The sequence below is a fragment of the Mustela lutreola genome, chromosome 16, assembly GCF_030435805.1.
Source record: "Mustela lutreola isolate mMusLut2 chromosome 16, mMusLut2.pri, whole genome shotgun sequence".
NCBI classification, from domain to species: Eukaryota; Metazoa; Chordata; class Mammalia; order Carnivora; family Mustelidae; genus Mustela; species Mustela lutreola.
This window is the reverse complement of record NC_081305.1, coordinates 27,872,248-27,886,862: the sequence shown is the minus strand read 5'-3', so window position 1 is coordinate 27,886,862 and position 14,615 is coordinate 27,872,248. Positions and strand designations below refer to the sequence as shown.

Sequence of the window (14,615 nt, the reverse complement as noted above, 5' to 3'; positions counted from 1 at the left end):
TTACCCCAAAATTTGTGCTGGAATTATTGTGAACAGTGTCTAAACAGATAGGAGGTAAGTCTAGATGCTGTCACTGACTTTACCCTCCCTCAGGAAAAAATTTGCCCAAGAGTGAAGCCAACACTGAGAGGAAAAAAAAAAAGCCGAGGGATGGAGTAGATACATTCTTAATAATAGCATATGTGCACCTGGATCCAGCCATACCTAAAACCATATTCTCCTGAACCACAGTTTTGTTTTCAGTTAGTTACCTAAAGATTTTGTTACATTTCTTTTTGCACTCAAGGTAGTTTGAGATGAGTTTCCTCATCCTGCATCAGTAAGTCCTGACTTACACAAGATCACTGAAACTCACCCAGTCCCATGGTTCTCTTATATATCGGCTGAAGAGTGCACTGATTGTAACATTGCACTGTAGCTACTAGGTCTGGCCGGTATGCATCCAGGGATCAGTCGGGCACTCCTTGTTATGGGTTATGGCCCTAAGTCCTCTGGCTTTCGTCAATATCACCAACTCTTCTAAGCTGGTCCTCTTAAACCAATGGAGAATTGATTAAATAAACCTGCCTCTTTCAAGGAATCAGATGTGGTTGTATTTTCATTCTTTACATGCACTACTCACCTTATTTGAGCCCAAGAAAACAAGATCCAAGCCCAAGTCCACATTGGAATCCAACCAGGAAACAGAGCAGAGACTAATGCCAGAGGCCTGGCCTCAGGGTCCAGGAGTCTCTCCAGGAGCTGAGGGCCCCGACAGAGTGTCCAGGGGCTCAGGATATGTCTGAACTCACAGTCACACCCTTTCCCCACAGAAGGAAAAATTCCCATTGGGCCTTCCTGCTGTATTCTCTGGGTGTTCTTGTGATGACACACTGTCGTAACCATCCATCAGTCCTCAAATGTCGCCTCCTCTAGGAAGCACCCCTGCTGACTGTTATGGGAATTTCCTCTCTCTATACTCCCACCACCCTTAGTCCACGAAGTCTGTGAGTGCATTCTTCCTTGAATATTTCCTTGTCCACAGAAATTACATCTGATTAATGTCAGGATGGATGGAGGGATGGAGGGAGGGATGGAGGATGGATAGAGGGTTGGATGGATGGGTGACTGGGTGGATGGGTGGAGGGATGAGGGAGGGATGGAGAGAGGGTTGGATGGATGGGTGACTGGGTGGGTGGATGGAGGGATGGATGAATGGAGGAAGGGAGGGATGGATGGATGGATGGATGGAGGGATGGATAGATGAGGGATGGATGGATGAATGGAAGGAAGAATGGATGGATGGATGAATGGAGGAAGGGAGGAATGGATGGATGAATGGAAGGATGGAGGGATGGATGGAGGGATGGATGGATGAGGGATGGATGGATGGATGGAAGGAAGAATGGATGGATGGATGGATGGAAGGATGAGGGGATGGATGGAGGGATGGATGGATGAGGGATGGAAGAATGGATGGATGGATGGATGGATGGATGGAAGAATGGATGGATGGATGGATGGAGGAAGGGATGGATGGATGGATGGATGGATGGATGGATGGAAGAATGGATGGATGGATGGATGGATGGAGGAAGGGAGGGATGGATGGATGGATGGAAGGATGGAGGGATGGATGGAGGGATGGATGGATGGAAGGAAGAATGGATGGATGGATGGATGAATGGAAGGATGGATGGATGGATGGATGGAAGGATAGATGGATGGATGGATGGATGGATGGATGAGTGGATGGATGGCTAGATGATGGATGGAGTTGGTCAATACACAGAGTGTGAATGAACTGGATGGACTGGTAGACAGATGAATAATAACTAGCTGACCGGGTGATGGATGGATCATTGATTCTGGACAGTTGAATAATGGGGTGAAGATATATGGTGGTTGGATGACACCCAGATGATGGAAATGAATGGAAGTTATGGCTGAATAAAAGTTATGGATGGATGGATGGATGGATATTAAACTGATTAAAGAATACTGATAAACTGGATAGACTGGCAGATGAACAGATGGATAATAAGATGATGAGTGGATTGATGGCTGACTGGCTGGCTGGGTGGGTGCATGTATAGTTATTCTAGAACCACAACTGAGGCCGTCTCAGAAAAAGTTAGATAAATGGACCACCACTGGGTTATCACTGAGGTAGTTTCTAAATTAAGCAAGATATATTATGACAATCTTCCTTAGAATCTTTGTTCTTAATATCCTATCCTCAAAATTCAGAATAGTATGTACCTCTGGGACTATGTAATACTTAATTTCTTTAACATACATTTGGAAACAAGAATGGGAAAATAGTAAGTTTCAGTTGAGGTGAGAGATTATTATACGATTTGTTCATTGTGTTGTTTCACAACTTCACAAATGTTTGTGATACTTCATATAAAAAAAAAGAAAAAGAAATTCCTATTCAGATCCAAAGGCTGACACTGTTCCCCGGGGGTCAGAAACACTGTCCCAGACAGTTTTCTAGGGCAGGGGCAAAGGGACAGCCAAATAATGGAGCCTGGGCCCAAGTGCAGAGGGTGGGGGGCTTGTGTGGTCACGAGAGTGGATATGCCTACCAACTTCAGCGACGTCTCCAAGAGCTCATCTTCTGTCTTCTGGCGCAAGCAGTGAACAAGGACAGCCGAGGTGGTGGCTTTACACCCAGCAAAGACAGCAATTTGCTGTAGAGATCACAAGCAAGAGCAGAACTCAAGAGCCACGCCCCTTCCCTCCAATCAATACCCTAACCTTCACTTCTAAGGGCAGCAGAGGGGAGCAGAACATACTCTAGACCAGCAGGTGGGAGTCCTACGTCCCAGGCATGCCAAATTAAACAAGGTCTGTCTCTGTGACTGTATCTCCGTAAAATGGACAAAATGATCTCAGAGCTGAGAGTGAAAAGGGAGGGAGAGTGGGGTGGGGTTTAAGAGCACAGAATCCAGAACACACTGCCTGTTTGCACATTTCCTTTCAGGAAGCCTTCCACGATAACCTCCTGCTCACATTAAGATTAAGTGCTCCTTTTGGATTCCCTTACGGTATCAGATATCTCTGCTTTATTGCTCTTGTCACTTGAGATTTTATAATCTGTGTGATTATGAAATGATTAATTTGTCTCCTCCAATGGAATGGAAACTTCATGAGGATACTAGATGTCTGGCTTTATCAAAATTACGTGATGAATGAATGAATTCCCGGAACCAACCCCAGCCATGAGGCACTTAAGTGGGGGGCCACTGCAGGCCCACATACTGTAAGTGGGTTAACCAGAACTCAGACCCTGAGAGAGACCAGTCACGGTGACAGCCTGCTGCCCACTATGTGGCCTGGTGCCCCCCACCCACCACCCTGCCCCCGGTTGCACTTTGGGTAGAATGCTCAGGGGACAGTGCACTGCACTGGCAGTCCAGAGTCACGTGTTCAAGTCCCAGCTCTGGTAAAACTGGGAGACTGGCTGAGGTGTCTCCTTCCCCTTCCACTCCACTGCTGTCACTTCCATGATTCCTTGAGGATGCCTGCCGGATCCCATGGCAAGAAAGACCCCTGAAGATTCCAGAACAGCAGAGCCAAGGGTGTGGCAGTGGTCCTGCGTGAGACCTACCTGAGCTGTTTCCTTCATGTCTTTCCTAACCAGGGCAGCCGTGAGGGCCACGCCGCTCTCCGAGATGGCCCGGTGGAAAAGGTTCTTGGCCAGGGGAGACAGCACCTGGCAGGACAGTGGACAGGAAGAGAGTTTATGCTCATGGGGAGGGGTTTCAAGAATCATCTCATCCTTAACTCTAGCCTGGACTGTCCCCCTGGAGACCCGGGCACCCAGGGAATGTGGCAGATCCTCACCAGGGCCTCACCCTATTCCCAGGCTGACGCTAGGGCCCGGCTCCTCCAAGAGAAGCTGAGCTGGAGGGCACCAGCAGCACAGAGTGAGGGAAGCACGGGAAGCGTGGCACGTGTGCCCACTGTGACAATCAGAGGTCTCGAGACAGGGCGGCAACTGTCAGCCGCCCTTTAAAGACACAGTTCTGATTCCCCATCTCTACTATTCAGGATTTATCCTAAGAGTGATCATGGAGATGAATGATGATTTCCAAGAATGCTCATAATGTTTATAATATAATTGGAAATAACCCAAGGTTCCAATATTACAAGATTGAGGAAATGAAGGATTTTCATTTTTACTGTGGAATACCATGCAGATCTCTACCACGGAATACCACAGAATCTACAACAAAATGATAGTAATGGAAGAGTAATGTTTAGGTAAATATTTCTGTTATAGGATATACTAAGAAAGGTTTTTAAAAAAATCTTAAGACAGGTGGGGCGCCTGGGGGGCTCAGTCATTAAAGCGTCTGCTTTCGGCTCAGGTCATGAGCCCAGAGTCCGGGGATGGAGTCTCACATTGGGCTCCCCACTCAGCGTGGAGTCTGCTTCTCCCTCTGCTCCTCACCCCACTGTCAATCTCTCTCTGACTCTCTCCCTCTCTCAAATAAATAAAATCATTTTTTAAAAAATCTCAAAACAGATGACAGATGGATAAAGAGACAGAAGTGAGTCATGGGGAAAACACTAGAAAAATAAGTCTCAAAATGTCTGTGGTGAGCTTCCCTGGGTAATGGGACTATGGAGGACTCTTTTCATCTTTGGGCTTATCTGAACTTTTCCTTTTTCTCCACTTGATAAACTATCAAAACTTTTTCCTCTGAGTATTGGACATGGAAACCAATACATACGTTAAAAGCAGTAATAGTACTGACCGTCTGCTCAAAAGTGAGGGAGCTGGAGAGCTTCTGGCTTCCAGCACTTCCTCATCTCATTCCCATCTCTGCTGCCCTCAGTGGCTCCCCCAGCCGCACTCCCCACACCAGGCCCCCAGGAGCCCCAGGTGCTCACAGCACCACTGCTGTCCCAGGCCTCCCTGTCCCTCCCAGCCCAGCCCCACATCTCAGTCCCAGAGGCAGCTGTCCTCACAGGAGGCCCCTGACCTGTTCTTGGTGCCGATGTCCCTTGACTTGCAGATCTGGCTTCCAGCTGAACAATGACCCTTTGTCCAACTCTTTCTCATAATCTATACCCACCCTACTCGCTAGGAGAAGTGAAGCGAGTTCTAATGCTAAAACGATGGGAAGGAGAGAGAGCGAGTGCGAGCGAGAGAGCATGCACTCAACCATGGTAGAGGAGGTGTGTCATTGCTGGAGCTGTGGCTGGAGATTCTCAAGGCCCTAGGATGCTACCCTGGGATCTGAGCTTCCTGGGGGCCAAGGAGAGCTCCGCCATTAGCTCTCCACCAACTGATGCTGTGCAGACCGGGTCAGCCCTGAGTCCAGGTCTTGTAAATCAAGCTGCCAACTGGTCCAAAGGCTCCAAGGGGTCCCATCAGCAGATATATCAGGGCAGGAATACTTACAAGAACAGAGACGCTTTCACCTCCTGCTGACTCTCCAAATATGGTTACAGAACCTGGATTCCCTCCAAAGTTGGCAATGTTCTCCTGGACCCAGCGAAGTGCAGCCAACTGGTCCAAGTGACCCCAGTTTCCTCGGCTGTGTTCGTCCCCTGTGCTGTAGGAATGGGGAAGGGGTGGGAGCATAGACCACATGGCAGGGCTGTCAGGACCACAGATGGGGCTGGGGGACTCTAGGTGAGCCTTCTAGAAAAAGACCAGCCTTCTATAGCCCTAACACAAGGGTCTTCTTCTGTCTTCCATTCTGGTGGCATTGTTCTGTTGTAGGGTTCTACATTTACTCAATTGGCATCTATTTACTGAGCATCTACTTTGTGCAAAACACTGTTCTAAGAGCGAGGAGCACATCTGAGAACTAAACATGCCAAATCTCTGACTATACAGAGGTTCACACTACAGATTACAAACAAATGGATAAATACAGAAAATAATATCAGGTAGTGAAAGTACTTCCAGGAAAAATAAAATCAGGTAAGGGAAAAGACTAGGGTCCTATTTCAGATCACAAGACCAAGAAAGGCTTCTTGGAGGTGGTAGTATTTGAATAGAGACCTGAATGAACAAGCACATGAGCCTTGCAAATATCCAAAGAAGGGAATTCCAGGCTGAAGAAACAGCCAGTGCAAAGGTCCTGTGGTCCAGTGGACAAAAGTGAGTGTAGTACAGCAGCTAAAGGACTCTGTGGGCCTTGGTAAGAACTTTGATGTCATTGCTAGTAAGGTGGGAAGTCATTTCACGGCCTATGACAAAATTCATTTTATGTCTTAAGTGGTCATTCTGGCTGCTGTGTAGATGAGACCCAGCATCAAATTAGCAGATTATAAAAGTAGGTGGTTTTTACAATCATCTGGGAGAGAGGCACAGAGGGCTTTGATTAGGGGGGCATAAGGGAGGAGGTGAGAAGTGGTTGGATTCTGAATATATTTTAAAGGTGGAACCAAGAGGATTTGCTGACCCTGATGTGACCAGGTGAGAAAAAGAAGTCAAGGCTGACCACAAGTCTATCCAGAGCAGTTGGAAGCAGGCGCGAGGGGCCTGCCAGCAGCCAGCAGGAGGCGCTGTTGGCAAAGTAGGAAAGTTGGGGAAGGAGCAGTGGGAGTCAAAGGTTAAATCTGTCCCCCTGGAGGGTGAGGTACCCTTCAGACGTTCAGTTGAGGTAGCAACAGGTACAAGGTGGTAGTTAATGAGGTACCTCTGGGTTTCAAAGGCGAATCAGGGGCTGAAATAGGGAGCTTGGAATGTGGCTCCTGAGGTCACCCAAGGAACCCGTGGAGGTGGAGAAAGAGATGCACACAGAGGCCAGAGGACCACGCGTGAGGAATGGTGTGCAGCTGCTCCCAAGGTTGGCCCAAAAGCTGTTGGGACACTGGGCAGAGGACAAACTGGGAGCAGGAGCCACAGGAAGCACCCATATAGCATTTTGACCTTAATGGGGAGCAGAGAGATGGATTGCGGTGGGAGAGAAGAGATGTCTCCACTAAGTCACCACACCCTAGGACAGGACTTGCTTGGGATAATCCTCCTCTAGCCCGGGGCCGGAGGGGAGGGGCTCTTTCTTGTGAGAAGTCCACCCCCTCCCCCAATCCAGCCCAGCAGCCATCTCAGGGTCAGGGGGCACTGCGGCTGGTGCCCAGGAGGGCTGTCCACTGGACAGTCTTCAGCTCCAGACACCCAGTTCCTTTACCCAGAAAAACGCACCAAACACCTGCCCCGAGTGTGCTCTTTCCTTCCCTTCCTGCCATGTCGGATGCGTAAGTCTCTAAGTGCTGCTATAGGCTGTCTCCACAAAGGTGTGTGATGTGCTGGAACAGCACAAGTGAAGAAGAGGGGGCATTTCAGAGGGGGTGACATTTGGGTTGGGCCTTGCAGAATGCATAGGAGTTCGTCAGGTAGAATGGGCATTCCAGGTAGAAGGAAGAGGACCTGCAAAAGCTCCGAAGCAAATGGCCCAATGCAGCTGGGGATGGAGAAGATAAGTAGAGCCCAGTGAGGAAAGGGCTTGGGTGCTTTCCTAGGGAACCTGGCAAAGATCCCTTTGAGGGCTGACCTGGCCAGAGCTGAATACCTAGCACCCTCACTTTGGTTGGGGGGGGGGGTGGGGCAAGGTGCAGTGAGGACTGTGCAGAATCTTACCTGAAGAATCCCCAGATGCCCAGGCGGTACTGAATGACCACCACCACCACGTTTTCATGGGCAGAGAGGGCCAGCCCATCATAGGTTGATGCTCCGCCCACCACCAGACCCCCTCCGTGGATCCACACCATCACCTGGGCAAGAAGGAAGCAACCGTACTGGTGAGGGGAAGCAGCGCTGGGCAGGACCTCAAGAGGTTGTCTGGTTTGGTCGCCGACCTCTTGGCCGTGGCTCAAGGAGGCCATTACCAGAAGTGACCTGTCCCCAGCAAAGTTAGAACAGGCATTTGCTCTTCTCCCCGCTCCTCCCAACTGGGGCCCAGGCCACTGCTCCAGCTCATGCTTCAGAACTTCATCATGGAAACAGTCACGGCTAAGAGTGCCATCTTCTCCCCAACACACCCATCCCCCTCATGCCTGAGCCCGTCCCGCAGCCCAGCCTCCTCCGCTGCCAAAGCCCCGTGTTTCGGCTTCATCTTAGTGATACCTTGTATGGTGAATTGAACTGCTCGCCTGCCACAGGGACTGTCTTGAGAAGCACACGTGCCCCCCGTGGGATCGCTTTTGAACATGCCGTCCTTTCTGCCTCCTCTGCACCCCCAAATCCCACCCGTCCTCCAAAGCCCAGCCTAAAAGCCACCTCCTCCAATAAGTCTTCAGTCATCTCACTAATAGGATCTGAGACCTACTCTATGCCAAGGACAGTGTTTAGAATCGAGGACGAGGGTAGATATAGGAATTCATCACGCTTGGCTCTGGCATTGTAAGAGCTCATGTAGCCAGGAGGGAAGAGCAGCTAAAATAATTATGTTGTAATCATTTTATTCATTTAAAAAAAAGGAATTTGTAACACAAACTATGTGCCAAGTAGCATTCCACGCCATAGGGACTAATACGGCCCCGTTAACAGACAAGAAACCTGCCTGAGGCCACGCAGCTTAATAAGCCGCGGAAGCAGGACTTGAATCCATGCGGTCTGTTTCTGGAGTCCACCCACTGAGGCACTCAGCCCACTGCAGCCATTGGCCAGGGTGCAATGGAACTGCTGTTAGGAGAGGAGTAAGATCTTCCCTTTGACTCTAACTAATGCCTCGGGAGTACTTGCTTTGTGCCCTCGCCAGCCACTGAGACAAAGCCCGATGAGCATCACTGGTACTCATGCGTGATTAGCCCCATTCTGGAAACAGAGCCAGGCCCCTCTGCTGGTAAAAGGCAGAACCGGGATGTAAGCCCAGCCGACTCTGTAGATCCAGAGCCTGTGACATATGGAGAGGTTCTCGCCTTGTTCCTCCTCCGCCTCTGGTCCCTGCCTCTGTCTGGGTGGAAGGACCGAGTTAGCAGTCATCTGAGTGAAGGCTGAGATGAGCGTTGGTCAGCAGTGACTTCCTGAAGAAAGCATCCCAGATGGTAGGGCCCTCCAAAGCCAAGGGTATCTGATGATGGGTTTTTTTTGTTGTTTTTTTTGTGGATTTTGTTCTTGTTTTGTTTTGTGGTGGTTTTTTTAAGTCCCTCCTTTGCCTTGACCCCCAAGTACAGCTCTGCACACAGAGGCAGGGAGTATGTAACAGAAGAACGTGAGAACAGAGGACTGAATGCTCACAGATTCACAGATGCCCTCCCCCACTCCTGGGCATCCTGCCAGGAGATGGCTGGGTGCAAACATCCCCCCCACCTCTCCACCCCGGGGATCACCTCCTTTTCCTGGACATCTCCAAGCCCCAGCTTGAGTCTAGAATTTGCCCCATCTCTGGGCTTCCTTTATTCTAGAAATGCTGACTCATGGGGTCATCAGTCGTGCCAAAGACAATTAGGGAAGGAAATTAGCTACGATAAATTCCCAAGTATTTGGCCGGAGGCAAAAGAATGAACTTCTCGGATTGCCCCAGGCTCTGCCCCTAACATCTCTCAGGCGACCCTGAAGCTTGTGAGAGAAGCATCTTACTGTGCTGAGGAAAGGCCTCGCCTCCTGGTCTGTGTCAAAGGGCACTGGTCTGAAATTCAGAAGACCTCGGCCCTGGTCCTGCCAATCCCACTGTGGGATCTCACTTCCCCCTTTCTGGGCCTCAGTCTCTCTACCTGTAAAGGAAGGATGACTTATCTCTAAAGTCACCATTTTGGTCCTCCTATTAACAAGAAACGATTTGGAAAAATTACAATGGGCATGACCGTGGTACAGCAAATTCCCCCGGAGGTCCGTCCCTAGGGGAAACTGAGGTATGGAAAGCTTGTGTTTCTTGTAGTCCTAAGGTCTGGCTGTGGTGGGAACAGGAAGCACTGAGGTCTCTGAAATGACGCCCCACCCAAGCTGTCTTCACCCCCTTCTAGTCTACACCAGAAGACTCTCAGTGCTAGAACCTTCTACTTACCGGCAGTCGGCTTTTCTTTGTCAAGTCAGCGGGAGTGTAAATATTTAGATAAAGGCAGTCTTCAGAAAACTTGAGAGCAATATTCTCCTTTCTGTTGGTAAAGAGCTCTGAGAGCACCTGCCCCCCCATTGCATCCTGGGAGCACCTGGGGAGGGGAGCAAAGAAGAAGTTCTGAGTTTGGCTCAGAGCTGAGCAAGATGCCTCCTGGGGTGCCCTGGGCCTTGGACTGGCAGGCTCAGGCTGATAAATAGAGTTGTTCCTACCAGGCTGGAGATACTGGGATGGTTAAGAGGTTTTTTAGGTGCATAGGTGGGGTTTGGAGGGGGGGAACCCTGAGGCTCACTAAGGTCTCCCACGGCTGTGTCTAGATAGTAAGAAGGCTTGGTACCTGTCCCCTTCCCTGAGCCTTTGAGATGCCCTGGGTCAAGGATAGGAGACCGCCCATAAGCTAACCACCTGGGCGAGGCCTATCTCCTGCATACCCTGGATACATGCGAGCTCTCTGTTCCAGGCAAATGTGTCCTCCACCAGGTCAGCATATTCTAGTCCATGGCAGACTTCCATAATCCCTGGGAAGTCACTCAAACGACAGACATTTAGGCACTACAAAAGGTCAGGGATGAAATATTTTGTTGGGCAGTATCAGGAGAATTGTGTTCTAGTCCTATCACACTCGCTAATCTTCTGGGTGACCTTGGGTGAATTCCCTGCCTGATTTGGTTTGAATCTGCCAGGTCAGTGTGAGGGAAGTGATTTTTATAAGGGTCATATAGTCCTGACATGCTAAGAATCTACCCATCCCAGGCAAACACTATTGGTTTTCCCAATAACAGACCTTAAAGACCCGACACAGATTAAAACTGGTAAGGTTGGGGCGCCTGGGTGGCTCAGGGGGTTAAGGCCTCTGCCTTCTGCTTGGGTCATGATCCCGGGGTCCTGGGATCAAGCCCCGAGTCGGGCTCTTTGCTCAGCGGGGAGCCTGTTTCCCTTCCTCTCTCTGCCTTCTTCTCTGCCTACTTGTGATCTCTATCAAATAAATAAATAATAATTTTAAAAAAATTGGTAAGATTTATGAACCTCCCAACATGCCAGGTACTCTATGTACTAACTTACTTAATCATCACATGGCACGCTCCCTAATATAGAATCTATAATTATCCCCATTTTTACTAAGGTACCGAGAGGTTAGAGAACCTACCCAAGGTCACACAGCCAGAAAGATCTATACTATGTAGTGCATGATATTTCTAAGGACACTATAAGGAACATTTCTGGATCTCAAGGTACCAGAATGCAGGTATCACTGCCCCCAGTTTGTAAATGAGGTCACTGAGTCACTCTGCTGGCAAGTGGCAGAATCAGAGTCTCCAGTAATGACTCCTTAATTTCCATCCTAAGGGAACTTTCCCCTGATCACCAGGGCAAGGAGCCTAACAGTCTTAAAAGAAGAAAATCAAATGTCAAGAAAGGGGAAAAGAGTAAAGGTCACTAGTGTTTAAATAAATGCGGAATAAATAGCAAAATTACAGACAATTATAATGATAATTATTATTGTTTTGCCTATCCAATAGCCAAAAAGCATTTTTTTTTTTTTAAAGATTTCATCTATTTATTTGACAGGGAGAGAGAGATCACAAGTAGGCAGAGAGGCAGGCCGAGAGAGCGGAAAGCAGGCTCCCCACTAAGCAGAGAGCCTGATGTAGGGCTTGATCCCAGGACCCTGAAACCATGACCTGAGCTGAAAGCAGAGGCTTAACCCACCGAGCCACTCAGGTGCCCCCAAAAAGCATTTTTTAATAACCCCAAGCATTGCCAAAGATCTGGGGAGTGAAGGTTTTCAGATATCAATGGAAGGAGTGTCGCTGGAACATTTCTGGAGGGAAATGTAAACAGAAGGTGCATATTCATGGCATTTCTTCAAACTTGCCCCAAAATATTCATGGGCATACATAAATATTTAACTACAGGATATTCATCAAAGTGTATCTGTACTATCAAAAACATCAAGAACTTAATGAACCCAAATAAGAGATGGGGTAAATAAATTATAAACCAAGACTCAATGTAATACAGCCATTACAAGTCCAGCTGTGATATCTAATGACATAGAATAATATTCCTGCTAGATTTACAAATGAGCAAAGCAGGCATCCAAACTATCTGTATGATGTGATACTGTGATTTATAATAAATACATATTCGGCCTCCATTCCATTTCAGCCACAGGATCCCTAAAATCCGTGGAATTTCCTATGTGAAGGAAACAATAAAGATATCTTTATTATGTTAATAAGGTGACTTTTGATCACACTTAAGGCTAGGGGCTGGTTGTCACATGAACCGTCCAGTAAACTTTCAGTTCTGCCTCCCTGACCTCTGGGGAGCAAGATGGGGCTGGGGGTTGAATGGTGGCCAATGCCCCTGGTTTCATCAATCATGGCTACATAACAAAGCCTCCTTAAAAAACCACAGGACAGGATACTGCGAGTTTCCAAGTTGGTGAACCAGAAAGCTTTTATGGCCACTGTGCAGGACCCCCAACTCCAGGACAGAAGCTCCTTTATTCAGGACCTCACCCCATGGATCTCTTCATCTGGCTCTTGATTCATATGCCCTAATAACCTTTGTAATGAACTGGTGATGTAGTGAATAAACCAGTTTTCTGAGTTCTGTGACTCAGCAAATTAATGGAACCCAAGGAGGGAGTCATAGGAACCTTTGACTTATAGCCAAAGTCAAGCATAGATAGCAACTTGAACTTGTAATTGGCATCAGATGCAGAAAGTGTCTTGTGGGGCCGAGTCCTTAACCTGGAGGATCTGACACTATCTCCAGGCAGAGCAGTGTAGGGATTAGTTGAATTGTAAGACACACAGCTGGTGTTGAGATTTTTTTCTCTGTGTTGGTTGGTGGTGGTTATTGAGAGGGGGGGGACCCACACACTGAAATTGAGTGCAAAATCTCATGGATTCTATTTTTAAGGAAGAAAATATCCAACAGATAAAAGACTGGAAAAACAGAATCTAAAATATGAACAGCAGTTCTCTCTGTCGGTGGAGGAATTGTATGTGATTTTCATTTTCTTATCTTTCCTTACCCGTACTTCCTCCTTTTCTGCAATATGTATGTATTACATTGGCGGTCAGGAAATAAAAAGAGCAAACACAATTTTTTAAAACAAAAGGAAGGAAGGAAGGGAGGGAGGAGGAAGAAAAGAAGGGAAGGCAGCAAGGAGTAAGACCTTAGAAATTTCCAGAATGCCTTGCTGAGGTGAATAAGGTCATATGGATATATGTAGGCTTCTGAGGTATCTGGAGGAGGTAGATATTGGCTACTTTGTCCGACTTGGTCAGGGTGATTGGGACACACCAGCCATTGCTCTGCTCATGACTAGGTACTTTGACACACTTGGGAGCTAAGAACTTTTGAGTCAACTCCCCAAAGCTCTCCCCACTTACACAACTCTAGGTCTACCCCCGCTCCCCAGCTTTGGCAAAGGTCCAGACAGGAGAATTGTTACTTCTACGTCCCTCACTTGGTCAACTTCTAATTTTCTCCCACTTATCATGGTCTAACGTATTGCATAATTTATTGACTGATTTGCATATTTTTTCTTTGTCATCCATCTCCCTGCTAGAATGCAAGCTCCGTGAAGGTAGGGATACTTTTCTGATCGTTCGTGGATCCTAGGAAACCTAGAACGTGCTCAGTAAATGTTTGTTGAATAGAGCTCTAGAATGCTCTATTCTAGAAGGTATTAAAAGATTTATGGGGCGCCTGGGTGGCTCAGTGGGTTAAAGCCTCTGCCTTCAGCTCAGGTCATAGTCCCAGGGTCCTGGGATCGAGTCCCGCATCAGGCTCTCTGCTCAGAGGGGAACCTGCCTCTCCCTCTCTCTCTCTGCCTGCCTCTCTGCCTACTTGTGATCTCTGTCAAATAAATAAATAAATAAAATCTTAAAAAAAAAAAAAAAGATTTACAACAGCTTGGAAATTTTGGAACAAAGCCACTCAGCAAGTTGCCCTGGACGCTTCCTGCATCACTTTGAGGCCAGCATCCCCCCGAGAGACGCCAACTTACATGGGAGGGTAAGCGGTGGTGTTCTTCACGTAGTTCCATGGCTCTGCAGGCTGTGGCGGAGCAAATCTCAGGGACCCCAGAGGAGGCCTGGCAAAAGGGACTCCCAGGAAGACGGCCACAGGCTGTGCAAATCCTTCTAAGCTGACGTACTTGCCCAAGACCTTGCCTTGCACGGTGTCCACCACAGGCAGCGAGGATGGGTGCCCCCCTGGACATCCAGAGGAAAGAGGACACATCAGCCCAAAAGGTCTGACCTGGACTCCCAGTGGGTCTCCACCTTGAACAGGGACCTTGAATGAGTCACCTAAACCCTCAGGACCTCAGTTAAGCTTGAGGTTAACTGTCATTCCTTACTTGGGGCTATCTAGAGGAGCCAATTGGAAATGGAGGTATAATAGCATCAAGTTAAAAAGAAATGCAAGAAGGAGAGCTGCTGAGGGGAATAAGGCATTTGGTTGTCACTCCTAGAAGCTTCTGGAAATAACTGGCCAGTAGGCCTCAGGTGCTAAGCTGCACACTGGTGTAGAACATGAATAAGAGGCTGTCCCTCCTCTCAGAATTTCTGAACCATGTAGGGAACATGA

General features: G+C 48.2%; 1 protein-coding gene across 1 annotated transcript in view; it reads right to left on the bottom strand.

The window, feature by feature from the left end:
• CES1 (carboxylesterase 1) overlaps positions 1-14,615 on the bottom strand; it is a 30,721-nt gene that overhangs the window by 13,149 nt on the left and 2,957 nt on the right. Inside the window, exons 2-7 of the mRNA XM_059153706.1 lie at positions 14,032-14,239; positions 9,954-10,098; positions 7,589-7,722; positions 5,399-5,552; positions 3,596-3,700; positions 2,571-2,675 (exon numbers count right to left, since the gene is read on the bottom strand). Coding sequence (XP_059009689.1) covers positions 2,571-2,675; positions 3,596-3,700; positions 5,399-5,552; positions 7,589-7,722; positions 9,954-10,098; positions 14,032-14,239 — 851 coding nt within the window. The remainder of the gene's footprint in view (positions 1-2,570; positions 2,676-3,595; positions 3,701-5,398; positions 5,553-7,588; positions 7,723-9,953; positions 10,099-14,031; positions 14,240-14,615) is intronic.